General features: G+C 38.5%; 1 protein-coding gene across 5 annotated transcripts in view; it reads right to left on the reverse strand.

The window, feature by feature from the left end:
- The window catches only part of DUSP16 (dual specificity phosphatase 16), a 69,094-nt gene that overhangs the window by 19,505 nt on the left and 35,407 nt on the right, over positions 1-14,182 (reverse strand). For all 5 annotated transcript variants that reach the window (XM_082776707.1, XM_082776706.1, XM_082776703.1 and 2 more), the window contains 2 exons: positions 13,000-13,598; positions 11,745-11,883 (listed from right to left, as the gene is read on the reverse strand). In XM_082776707.1, the coding sequence (XP_082632833.1) occupies positions 11,745-11,883; positions 13,000-13,230 (370 nt within the window). In that variant the 5' untranslated portion in view covers positions 13,231-13,598. The remainder of the gene's footprint in view (positions 1-11,744; positions 11,884-12,999; positions 13,599-14,182) is intronic.

Raw genomic sequence — 14,182 nt, forward strand, 5'->3', positions numbered from 1 at the left:
ACAAAAAAAAACACTCTCCCTTCAACAAAGCTGTAGAAGTTTCTCACTCTACTTCTTCAGCAAACCAATCTGATATCAGTGAGTTAAATGGAAGACTTTTCCATCACCATTAATGCAATAGTTTCACTATATCCAAAAAAAAAAACAAAAAAAAACTTGCTGACCAAGCAGGATTAGCAGCACAATGCATCTCCTTCTTCACTTTTAAATAGCCAGTTGTTTCTGGTCATGACTGCACATATGTAAGTCACCATAACCTTTGGTTGGCAGCGAGTAGCTAGCACAACTTTAAGTCTATCTTACTTGTACAATAGGCCCTGCCCAAGTCTGAAGAAAAATCTGTGGGGATGATGACATTATGGGAGCAAATTAAAGCAATATGAGACAGAAGTGATTTCAGACTATATAATCTAATGTATTTTCCAACATGAAAGTAAGAGATACCAAAGTAGCAGTGATAAATTGACTGTAACGTTCAGCTGCTTGTCCTTTATGTTTCTGAGACAAAAGTCAATTAATTTAGTTCTGCTCTACTTTTAGATGATCCATCATTATTATATTGCAAAGTTGTGTATCTGCCCAAAGTTGACTCGGCTCTTGCTTGGCTAGCTTGTTAAAAATGACCAGACTAGCGAAATGATTTTGGTTTTAACCGGGTGACAGGCATCCCCTGGTTGCAGCACATTGAACAGACAGCTGTACCCTATGTGCTCTGGCGCCGACTTGTTCTGTTCACCACTTGCGGCTGCACAAGAAGAGTTTCTATGAAACCATGTTAAGGTGCCAAAAGCTGTCAGTGATTTTGCAGCATAAACTCTTGCATGTGGCAGACAACCCAACACCTCCTACATCTTTACAGTAAAGCCTAAATTTCTTACTTACAAGCTTATACATCCATTACCATAAATTTGGCAAGATCAGGTATCCTACTCAATTACAGTGTTGCTATGGTTCTGCAAAGTGGTGACTACAGACTTCCCCTGAATTAAGACACTGCAGTTTCCTGTGTACCGTGTCATGATTACACTCATCAAGGTAGGATGGTTAAAGGAATCTTGACATCAGAAGTTTCAGCTCACCTCTCAGCCAACTCAGGAAACCAAATAGGGCCAAACCCAGAAGAAAAAATGGATGAAAAATGGATTAAAAACTTTCAGCAGACTTCCACAACATAAGTTAGTCTTTATTATAGATTCATTGCATAAATCCTTATATAAATAAATCTCCTAGCTAATGTTGCCAACAGCAGGAAGAAGAGAGAGAAAGAAGATGGGATCAGGTGGCAACAAATGGTAGCCGGGGAAGTTTTGTTGATTTGGGAACAGCTACCTTCCATTAAGGGAATGGCACCCATCCAGATCCTTAGTTAAACTACCATCAGAGACAAACCCTAAATTAATAAAGAGAAATAACTATTGAGAACCACAAGCATTTACATCAGCTCATCTGTTTTATTTTATACAGAAACAGACAAGGAGCATTCCATAATGCTGCCAATTGCTCTACTGCAGTTGCAGGGATGACAGTAGCTCTGTAAACCACTAGAGATGGTTTGCAAATGAAAGAGTAGCTATATCAAACAACCACCAATAACAACATTTTTTTTTTTAAAAAAGGAGGGGGTTAACACTTAATAGAGGGTTATGAAGTGCAGATAATATTTAATGCTTTCACCCAATACTCAATAAAACCATTCAAGATAAATGACAACATAATAAAACATAAAATACAGAGAAAAAAGGTGGCTCTTTTCTAGGCTTATTCCATGTTATACTGTTGTTTTTTTCCCCCCTCATTCTTATGCTTCCTTCAAATAGATGTAGCCATACGAAGAGATGTAACCACTAATCAAAATTTAACTATTACAGGAAACATTCAAGAAGAGATTCTGAATTTAAAAACTGAAAGCTTTTTTTTTTTTTTTTTCTTAGAGAAGTCCAGGTACCTGTGAAAAAGATTTAGCATGGGGAAGGAGGCAGAGGGCAGCAAAAGCTCCATCTACTAAAAGTTAGTTTTCAAAATTCAAGCATTTTTCTTCATTCCCATCAACAAACATCCTTTCCTCACACTGACCAAGTTAGTCATCTTTGGCTTTATGGTACTACGGCTGGTCCAATGAAACATCATTTGTTATTGTACAGATCAACATCTGCATCTACCCTGCACACTTCCCCCATCCTCTAGCCCAGTACTCTCTTCATTTTCTTGCTCTCCACCTCCCCTAAATACCTTTCTTTTCCACAGGGTGCTGGAAAGAGAGGAGAATGCCATTTTGTCCTCCTACCAGCTTTCAAAGATCACCTTGAGCAGCTCACCAGTGTTTACACAGCATAAGCGGGCTGTTGGATGGTTCTAATTACCAGCTGTTAATTTAGCCAAATATTCCTGTTACTGTTACAGGAACATCCATCTCCCCCATCCACACATATTTATTATCTTTCCTTTGCATGCATGTTGAATATAACACAGATGTTCCCTCATACTCACATTAATCCTATATCTCAACCTGCGCATTATTTCTAAGATACAGACAGATCAGTCATGAAGCAATCCTAAAATCTCTTGAAAGTTGCTGTTAAAAGTACTGTTTCCATCACCAATCATGTAACTCCTTACTATTCTCAAAATGCTTTCAGAGATCTGCCCCAGAAGTTTTACCCTTAATCACCTAAAAATAGGGTCTCTTACTAATAGTTAAGTGCAGACTGACAAAGCACAGAACAGAGACTTGACAACACCTCAGAGATAAAACAGATTAAGGCTGGGTGTTAAAGTAAAGCACAACAGCTGATGTGCCTGCAGCTCTGCAGCAAAAGGGACACATGAAAATAGGGGATGTTCCCCTTAGGTGTAACTGGGTTTTTCTAATATAAATATCCAATATGGACACAACTCCCATAAAAAGGAGAGCTCCAGAAGTATACAAATCCTAACAGTAACAAACTTAACCAACAAGCTCACACCGTGCTTGTTCTAGGAGGATTCATTACTTATTCTTTATAAAGGTGGCCACGAAACAAAAACTGGAATGAAAGACAGATGAGGAAATGGACAGTTCTGCCTTGGACACATGGACAATGGACACATCACATTGTGTGCTTTCTATGAACTTGTCAGCTAAAGCTTGACAGAGAACCCCATGCAGCTGCCTTTTGTGCCCAGAGCCTGGTAGCAAAGCTGAGGACAAGGAGGGGAAGGTTCCGCTAGAGAAGCATTTGATAACTGAGACAAGGCTCCTGGCCACCTACTGAAACTTTAGAGGCTGACTCTAAAGACCAGATGAACAGATTTCCACTTTCAAACTAAACAAATGCATTTCGTCAAGTAATTTGAGGGGCTGCAGAACTAAAAGAGACCATCTGCCTCCCATGCCAGTCCTGTGGTGGGTCCATGGGTGGCTAGCGCAGCCTGAGCTCTGAAGGACGCTTCTTCCACTGCTGGGACCTGCCCAGCACTACTGCTTCATCACACCAGCAAATCCAGCTCAGTTTGACCCAAAGCTACTTTTCAGGGGGAGACACTAATGTGAGACTCTCCACTGTGGCAGTGCTCATTTCCATAGGGCTTACAAGAACTGCCATTATTTTTCTTATTTAATTACTCCTTTTGTCAAGACTTACTGAAGCTGACGAACAAGCTTAAATACATGCATCTTTTGTGGGTGACAGCAGAGAGACAGACAAAAAGGCAACTTCTATGAGCTTGGCCTGTGTAAAACTTCAGACTATGCCTATGAAGTGTTTTATACAACATCCCAGTAGGTCCTGCTGGCCCTGCAGCACTGCATGTCTCACTCAGGATGCGCAGAAGATCCCTTCTCTTGCTCCTGATGTAGAGAGAAGAGGCAGCACATGTCAGTTTTTCACAGACCACAGAGTCTGCTGGAAAAGCCCAAGGAAAATGCACACTGGTAACAGAGCAAATGTTGGCGTTACTCTTGAAGTGCCATTCAAATCAGACACTGCTCCTTTTTCTTCCCCCTTCAGGTTCTGACAGTTCAGAAAACATCAAAGAGAGAAATTGGATTTCTTCAATGAATTCATCTTGAAAACAGACCAGAAGCCACTTCCCTCCTGTTCACACAAGATCTAATTGTCTGCCAGTTCATCAGTATTACCTCAGTGTCAAACACAACTATTTTAATGCAGTTAGCAGGGAGTGGAAAAGGTCAAAAAACCAAGTGATGAGTCAAAAACCAATGATGATGTGTGCACCAGAAAAGCATCGCAAGGAGACTTTGAAGCTTGTTTATTTGACAGAAGATTCCAATGCCTTCTTTTAGACCAGAATTTGCTTCTTCATTAAGGGCAGTGATTACTCAAATTTTATATGAACATATAGTAATAAATATTATATTAGTATCGCATTTAAAGGAAAATGAACAGAAAAATAACAAAATTTATAGCTATCGCTGCAAAATAATACTTGGACTCTAAGTAAGCCCTACCAAACTTCTGTACACAACAAAGATGCATAGCAGAGTATATTCATGTTTAACTGCCTTCTTCCCCTTTCCCTTCCCCCCCCCCCCTGCAATTTGGAAGTTGTTTCCATTAATAATGACCAGCACTAGGTATATAATGTTCTTAATATTACTGAAAACTATGCAGAAATCAAATTTAAACACACACACACAAACAAAAACAAAACAAACAAAAAACAAAACAAAACAAAACAAACAAACAAACAAACAAAAAAAACACAGAGAAAGTACAAAACATTAGCATTCGTCATGTTTCAGATAAGAGGCTCTTAATGCTGTAACTTATCAGCACTTCCACAGTCACGCTCCCACCAAACGCTAAAATGTTTATCTAAAGGATACCGTATGGATTTTTCCCCAGCCATAACGAGAAAAAGTTGTAAACTTTCTGACTCAGAGTTTTATGAATCTACAATGTTTCCACTTTGTTTAAATGAGCTGCAGACCTACACAGCCCGCTGCAACTCATGCATTCCAGCTCAGCTAAGCAGGGACGCTTGCCATTTTCCATTACATAAGCTCAGCCCCGCCAGGAGCGCTGCCATCCCAGCGGACAGCCCTCCTCCCCCCTTCCTGTCCCCTCTCATCTGCCACTTCATCTACCAGATTGAAGTCTCTGCTTCAGAAAGCTTTTTCCTTTTTTTTTTTTTTTTTTTTTTTTTTTTTTTTTAATTTTATTATTACAGTAGCGTACAGACAGTGGCTCTGTTATGCCAGGTGTTTTACAAGTACGGTAGCGAAGGAAGTTATTTGCCCTGGAGGGTTTCTGCCTTTGGTAAGACAAGGTTAATAGGCAGGTTAAGTAAACAAGGCTGAGGGGGCAGGAGGAGGAGAAAGGGGTCAACTCCCTCCACCCACCCATCCACCCAGGTGCCATGCACCAGTAGAAGAGTCAGATGAACCACAAGCACAGAGAGCATGCTGGATGTTCACACTTGCCCTTTCTGCCTTTAAAGAAAAAAAAAGACCCCAGTCGTGATTTCAGTCAATAAAGTTTCACAAGTATCTAGAGGTATCCCAAACAAAAGCCAAGTTAACAAGTTATTCTTGGGTTTGAGAAATGTTATGAGAGTTTCACGCTAGTCAAACTTTGCTCTCGCTCAAAAGACAGCAAGTAAACACACATATGAAAGTAATAAAACCTACTCCCATTTTTCAAGTGCTTAAAACAATCATGGCACTAAGTGAACACTCAAAACTTCATTTTAAGTACAAAGGGTGGGAGGATATTCACAGGGGACCAGCTATAGCCAAGGGTACTAGTTTTTCTACGCTCTCCCAAAAATTGAAAGAGAGGAGTCTTTTGTAGAGGGCAACCCAGAGCCAAGTTCCTTCCCCACTTTCTTCTCCTTCCCACTGACACTGACCATGCGACATGGGACCACTCCTGGAATACCACACTCACTCTGCAAAACTTCTACCTTCTTCATTAGAAACTGGCTTCTAATGGCATCAACAGTCAGTGTGAGGAAGCCTGCCATCATCTTGTGACTACACTTCTTCCTCTAAATGTCAGCGGGATATTTGACAGCTCATTCTGCCTGCAATTATTTCAACTTGCAGAAAACTTTATTACATTAATTAACGGCCACCATTTGGAGTTGTGCTCTTCTCCTTGAGGCACCCTCCAAAGATTTGCTTACAGGGAATGCTCACAACTTCAGTCAGCCATAACCAAATGTTATTAAGCTCCGAATCCAAACGTTGAAAGGCATTAGTGTGTTAGATGGAAATTTATCAGACAGCACAAACTACAACTAACTTTTGCCATCTTTCAGCACACACTGGGAACCCTTCTACTGCTCATGTGGGATTGCAGAAGCAGGGAGGAAAGCTCAGTCTTTCAACCCTGTTTGCTTCAGGAGATGGAAATCACAAGTCATACCTATAAAAGAATATTCTTAAGATATCCTGCTCCTCTGCCACAAGGCATGGCTTTTTCGGCAACAAAGCAGGGAGAGAGCACTGCACTTTCTTTACCATCCAGCTTTGCTTTAGCCAGGTAGAGACAACACAATGGTAAACGTACTCTGGAGATACTGACATTCTTGTAGTGGGACTCCTTTACATCGACTTATGGTTTCAAGTATTTTTTAAGAAAAATGCCAGCATAAACAAGACCTTAGAAGTGGTCTTTGTCTTGCTTCCTTCTTGTGTCCTCCATGCAAGACTTCCACTTCATGCACACACTGTGTCAGTGAGGGACAGGTCACAGAGAAAGAATTACTTGGAAAGTTTCAGCAAAAACCCACCTTTTGCAACAGTCCCTAGCTAATCTCACTATTTTGTTTCCGGGACCTTTGCCCAGTCTCAGTGAACTCATTCTGTTTGTTCTTTCTTTTCATACTCACTCAGTTTATGACTTCATTTGTTGACCACTGTATGTGACCTGCGTTCATCACTGAATATGAAATTAATTATTAATAATGTTTTTCTGCTTATCACAGCAGCTTTGTGCTCTGTAAAACTTATCAGAGAGGTCTTATGAAAGCAACATCCATTATATCATATTATTGCTCACATTTTTCAAAGGCAGAACTGCATGTAGCAGAGATTAGCAGGCAATTCACCACTTGGGCTTCAGTTGCTGGTCAGCATGACTCTTTTATGGGGTGACAGCACCTACGTCTAACCGAGGTTTTGGAATGATGGTGTACAGCTCCCCGACTCCATGTTTCTGTGAGCCACACGGGGGCTGCACACTGGGCACCTAGAAAATCTGTAATTCTCTGCTAGTGAATCTCTGAGTGACAAAGATAACTTGGGATAAAGCTGAAAGATAAGTAGCACAAAGAAATTCATGGACTACTTTCTAAGACAGTTCTCATCTGACTTGAATATGAAGTCTGTCCTTCTTTCCCTGCAGTCTTTGATTTATCCATTGAAGGATGGCAGTTTCATTTCCAACCACAAAGCAAGTTTTCCACAGACAATATTTAGGTATACACAACCCTGATTACATCTGCAGATCAGGTTGATGCTATTTAATAAGAGGAATGAGTCCAGTGAAATACAATGACATATATATCCATGTCACATCCTTCAGGCACTGGAGTAATAACAGGCAGATCTAGAAGCTCACAAAAGGCTTCTTTCTACTATATTTGACTCCCCTGAATCCCCAGACTTTATAATCTGATGCATTATGCAAGTTTTCTGCATTGGTTGGCCTTAGTAGCACTGTACCTTAAAGTACATCAAGTCTAAGTATCAAACTGAGGACTGACAAAAAAAAAATAAGTTATTCATGGCTTGCTGGCAAAATATGCTCTGTTCTTTCAGCACTAAGAAACTCTTAAAAGGTTCGGTGAAACTGTTTCTATGATCCTACCCTCACAGTACTTTGATGGTTATCTAGTCTCTCTTAGACATTCACCATTGCTCCACATCCACCCAATTAAAAGGATTCTTGCTTCTGGTTTCAGTTCAGAGCCAGTACAGTGTTTCTGCATTAGGCTATCACAATTTTTATCTTAGGTTGGAAATACAGAGTGGTAGAGATTTCTGTGGTTTATTTTTTTTGGTTTTGTTTTGTTTTTCTTTTTAAGAAATCCTTCTGTTTTGTGTGTTTTCTGCACACACAACTAAACCTCAACTTCATTCTCATCACAGGCAGCATTTGAAAGGTGACTGCCATGAATACATCTGTGCTTGCCCTAGTAGGAACAAGCCAGATTAAGAGAAGAAGGAAAGAGCAAGGAAAATAGAATGTGAATGTTTTCCACTGGCATAGTGAAAAAAGGATTTAAGCAAGATTCTTGCTGTTTTCCACCTTAGCAATAATAATTTGTTAAGCAACAGTCCGTAGTCTCTCTCAACTGTTTCTGCTTGCTCTGCAGAAACATCACAAAAATACTAGGAACAGGCAGGACTCCATAAAAGTAAATCCAGTTCTCAAATTATGGTAAGAGAAGGAATCAAGTCACATCCCCATCTTTAAGTCTTACTTAACTCAGCCAAGTAGATGCAATGACGGGAGTAGGCTAAGCCTTCAGTACCCACATATCAGTATTTTGTGCACTATTAAAAATTAAGAACCAAAACAAATATTTAAATTCCTGAGAACATTCCCCACCAGATTATAAATATTTTTATGAGGTTAGATCAAGAGCTTGAACTAATTGGCAAGGGTTCCTCTGAGGTCTTTACATTAGCTGCTTCAATGAAAAACAGCCTCCAGGGTTGAACATACCTTTATGCACAACCTTAATAAATAAAATTATAAATAAAAATGTTAAATAGAAGAAAAAAAAAAAAAAAAACAACTTACTGAGTGCTCAGTAATGGGGGAAGGCAGAAAGAACAGATGTAGAAATTTCAGAAATTTGTTAATTGCTGCTTATTCTGTCTCAAAAAAATACATTTTCCTACCTGAAAATGTTTATTTAAGGTCACTGTTTTAAATAAACTACATTGAGTGGTTTAGGGAAAACTCAAGTCCAAAGGTTTTTCTTTCTACAGAGTGCACTGACCCCTACTCTCATTATAAACCATAAATGTTTATGAGCATTTGTCTTCAGCTTTCTGAGTCAACACATTTTATCTAGTTTCTTAATAGCCACATATCAAGAAACTCCAAGGAACATTGTATAAAACCAAATCTAGCACTTTCTCCTTCACCTCACACAGCAAAAGGTTTATTTTGTTTGTTTTTCCTTTAAGTAACTAGTTTTTTAATAGATATTAAAACAAACAAAGAAGAAAACACAACAGGACTGTGGAAGCTATTTTTTATGTAAGGATTAAAACCAGAACAAAATCATTAGAAGACAAGGAAGTGCTACAGAGTGAAGTAACACAGTTTATGTTAATTGCTATATTACCAATTCATCTTAGTTGGGTACATTTCCTGAAACAAGCACTTAGCACTTCTAATTAATCACTAGTGAACACTTTCTTTACATTTTCCTTTTGTTCTTATACTCCTCTATTATTGGTTTTAAAACCATCAGATTTCTACACCCATAAACATTCCCATCACTTGCTATTTGACAAAAAAAGGATTAAACTCTCAAATCTAATCTTTTCTAAGAGAAATGCATTTGACATGTTAAAATTAAAATCCTCCTTTTTTTTAAGGAGGGCTTTAACACATCAGCTTCCCTTTCTTTCCCTCTAATATCCAAATGAACCTTCAACAGCTGCACATTGCTAAATTCACCTCAACCAGCTACTATCTTGCATGTGGTTTAATGCTGCATTTTCAGTTTGAACAGACAACTACCATGTGCTAGAAATAAGTAAAAAACAAAACATATATCATTATGAAATGTGCAACTGGTGTTTGCTCAGACTATGCACTAGGGAGCTGCAGTACAATCCCTTTCTGGTACTGTCCACTCCTAGAGAAGACACAGACAAGTCTGAGGGTGGAGACACTCCGATCATCTTCTTCATGAGGTCCAGCAGAGGGAGAAGATGATCAAAGACATGTTTCATGCCACTAATCTATAGAGGTACAATAGATGAAGAAAGGAAAGTTTTGTGATACTCTCCTCGGCTTTATTCAGATCTCTCCAATTTCTCCCTACCATGGAGTTGAATTCTTAGTCATTAGAGAGCTGTGTCTCTTTCCAGCATGTAAATTAAGTTGTGAATAGTCTGTATTTCTTCATGGAGCTATAATATGCTTCTGGTTATTACAAAAACTTTAGGATAGATAAGCAGAGTTGGGTATTTGAATAGTAAAATTGATGTTTCTTAAGAGGCATTAACTGTTTTTAGTCTAATTTTTTCCAAATGTTTTAAATTTAATAGAGTATTAATTACATACACCATCTATCAGTAAGCATTTACTGTGCCTAGAGACCACATGTTCATTTGGTGTGTCCTATAGAAGAAGAGTTACTTAGTCTTATAGTGTGGTCCACAAACACAGGCATGATTCTTACCAAGAGATCAAAGAAAACAAGCACCAGACACAGCTAAAGCAAGATCTTAGTTTGCTGTAAGTCTAGCTCACATTAGAACCAAATGCATCTGTCCAAGTGCAGAAATTATTAATTTCCACTGTACTCACTTTCAAAACAGTTTGGGAAAAGTTTTCTCAGTAACATAACCATCTCCTTGCCACTGTCATCTGAAGTCACTACAAACCTCAGCAAAACCTTCTTGTTAAAAGGAAGTATCTCTCTGGAGTTCTTGATTTTTTTTTGTCATCATTAGTCTCTGACTGCCGTTTTAACATTTCTCAGAGACTGTGTATATACTTCATTAGATCATTGACTGAGTCACTGCAATGTATTTCCTACTTCTATTCATCATCCCTTCTTCTTTCAGCCCTGTATCTACTTCACACCCCTCCTTGTTACTTCTTGAAAACACTGGGTCTACTATCCCATGACTCTACTGTTCCGTGGCTTTATAATTACCTTAAAGGAGGATACAGTGAGGTGGGGACTGGCTTCTTCTTCAAGTGATAAGACGAGGGGAAATGACCTCAAGTTGACACAGGGGAGGTTTAGGATGGATATTAGGAGAAATTTCTTTACTGAAAGAGTTGTGTGGTATTGGAATGGGCTGCCCAGGGAAGTGGTTGAGTCACCATCCCAGAAGGCCTTCAAGAAACCTATAGATGAGAGCTTACGAGCATGGTTCAGTGGTGGACTTCGGTACTAGGTTAAAGGTGGAATACATGATATAAGACGTCTTTTCCAACCTAAATAATTATATGACAGAAATAACAAAAACACGCAAAAACTAAAAAATCATGTATTATAAGGACCTGAATGTCTACAGATGATTTGAGCTGGAATTTAAACAAAACAAAACAAAACAAACAAACAACAAGTAGAGGTGAGGCAAAAAAATAATAGTATCTCTTTCTAAAAAAAATGAAGATTTAAAAGTCACACAGAACAATTTCTCAGATAATGGGAGACTGTTTCTCTTGTTATTATTGTAGTAATTACCAATTCAGCAAGGAAGCACATACCTCCTAGCACACAGACTTAGAACACCAGGGAAGCACCTTTCTTATAGTAGTTTTGACATACTTTTGACATACACATGTAAAAAAAAAATCTGTGTTTATCAATTTCCATTTGCACAACACCAATGGTGTTACATATCATCTGTAAGATGTAATTTCTAAGCATTACATGTATCATGAACATCACTATATGCATAAAGAACAAAAGAAAAAGCCATATTATAACTGCAGTTTACAGCAGTGCTGTTGCAAAACTCTGTACACATAAGCTATAACAATAGCATTTCTTTCTCCTTATTCAAGTGCCATTTTTATCTTGGTACATCATACCTTTAAGCAGATAAACAGAGCTGAAATTCTTCTCCAGTTTGCCCAGGAGCACAGTAAGAAAGCAGTCAGATGAGAGAGAGGTCACATCTTTAGAGCTTTGGTCATACACCACCACTTCCTGCTTGCAATCAATTTCAATCTGAAATGCAAATAATCAAGTAAGATAGGAAGGAGGAAGATGATTAAAAGCACCCCTTTATCACCTGCATAAAGTCAGGCTAAGGGTTCCTATGTGCTTGGTATGCAGCACTTCAGATATTTAGATTTCATATACAGCTGTATGCAAAACAATTTTTTATCTTATACTTAAAGGAATTATATTTGGTCAGCAATATTGAGAGGTTTTTTAATTGATTATTTGCTCCAAGTTGAAGCATACACTGTAAATTACTACGATTCAGTAATTTTACGTCACTAGTAAAACGCTTCATCTTTAGCTTTTTTTAAAAAAACTTTTTTTTTTTTTTTTAACAAGAAGGTCCACTCTCAGTTTCTGTTTCTGTGTTTTTTTTTTTCTTTTTAAACAATACAGAGACCTTAAACTGCCTAACGCCACACACATTTCAGCCATCTATAAAACTTTATGCAAAAAGTATGCTAACGTAAGAAACACCACTTTGGTTTTAAATACATATATATTATGTTCTTTCTTTCAGATTATTTCTGTTACCCAAAATGTTTGAAACAAGTACAGCTGGATTAAAAAATAAAAAAAAAAATCTACCAGATACACATTATGTTTAAACAGCTTGGCTATTTTCTTTTCACTGCTAACTTTGTTTAAAAATCCATCAAACTACTCACATGAAAAGCATTTCAAACAGCAAGTAGAAGCCAGGATTGACAGAGCTACAGTTTCTATCCAAGCTGTACAACCGCTTGATAAGCGATTCTTACCACCACAGACCCCAAAGAATCTTTCAAAGATTAGAATATGAATGTTTAATGCATTGATTACATACTTTTGGGACAGTGCTTTGCAAGATTTACAGGAACCCCAAAAATGTTCTTTCTCAGTCATTTTCAGGTCCCTATACAGTGTTCTGTCATTTACAGGAGAGTATTGCTACAAAGAATACCAAATACAAATTTAATAGTAACTGACAGCATCTTAAATCAGATTAAGTCTTTGCAAAACAAAATCTCACAAATTTGTTTTTTAAAACCAAAATGCCCAATGGAAAATTATTACAAGTTGCTCTCCAGGTACAGTTTTTTAAACAAATAGAAGGAATAACAGGAAAATGACCCCTACCTTGTGTTTTGCTGAATGCTGAATGAGCTCTGTAATCAAAACTTTGTCCTGCTGCAGTCTCCGCTTCATGAGCTTGGAGCAGTTGATGTTGATGGCATCCAAGATGTGGGACGTATTGTATTCCACAAAGGGGCGGCTGTCAATCAGTAGCAATTTTTCTGTACCACTCTCCAGCAAAGCTACCAACTTCTCGGCGACAATGAGTTGAGTCCTGATCATCTCATCGGCCATGACAACAATAAGGCCTCTTTCACCACCTCCCTCTCTAATTTGCTGCGGTGATGTAATGGCTGTGTACTCAAAGGCTTAGCCACACCATTGTACTAGAAGTGTATGAGGTCATGCTGGTAGCGACTGGCAAAAGAAAAGTTAAACCCATTTTCAGAAAGAGCTCTTCAACTGAACATCTCCTCCTGCTTCCAGTTGATGTGCCGTTACAAAGGGTTCATTCCACAAAGCAGCCCCTCACATCTGATTCATCAGGAGACGACTGGAGTAGCCATTTCACAATTCAAACAAAAGATGCTTTCTGGCTGCCACTGCATTACATCATTCTTTACCTTTACTCCCACCCATCAGCTTCACACCGGACTAAGAGCCTGTAAGAAGGGAAAGATAAAAAACACAAACCAGATTAGGCTGTGAAGTTTGCAGAACAAAACATTCAGCTATGAGGCTAACCGCATAGTGCTCTGTATCATACAATAAATACACTCCTGAGAAGTTCTTCTCTTTGCTGTGTATTCCAAACATCTCAGAGCGAGTATTTGCAACTACAGCCTCTGAATCTATTCCAACAATCTTGCCTGGACAATTATCTTGTATTTCAGGCAACATAGCCTGTCTTAATTGCAGACTTTTGTTGCCACTCGTTCTCCCTCCTCCCAAGACTTTGTAAGAATATAATTAAGAGATAGCACCCTAAATCATGGTATTCCTTTCAATAGCAGAACTAATTAGGCCCATTTCAGCACTTCACCACTTATGTAAGAAGTTGTAAAACTTAAGATACATTTTTAAAATTTAATGCCTTGGAAAGTATTTCACAAACCAGCACTGCAAATCTGAGAACTGGAACTGTACGAAAGAAAGGACAAAAAACTTGCATCCGCTTCTCTCCTTTGAGAGCATGGTTGAAGAGAAACCAGAAGAACAAGATGCTGCATCAGGACACAAATGTTTT

This window comes from Aythya marila, assembly GCF_965140915.1.
Source record: "Aythya marila genome assembly, chromosome: 1".
In the NCBI taxonomy this organism is placed as follows: Eukaryota; Metazoa; Chordata; class Aves; order Anseriformes; family Anatidae; genus Aythya; species Aythya marila.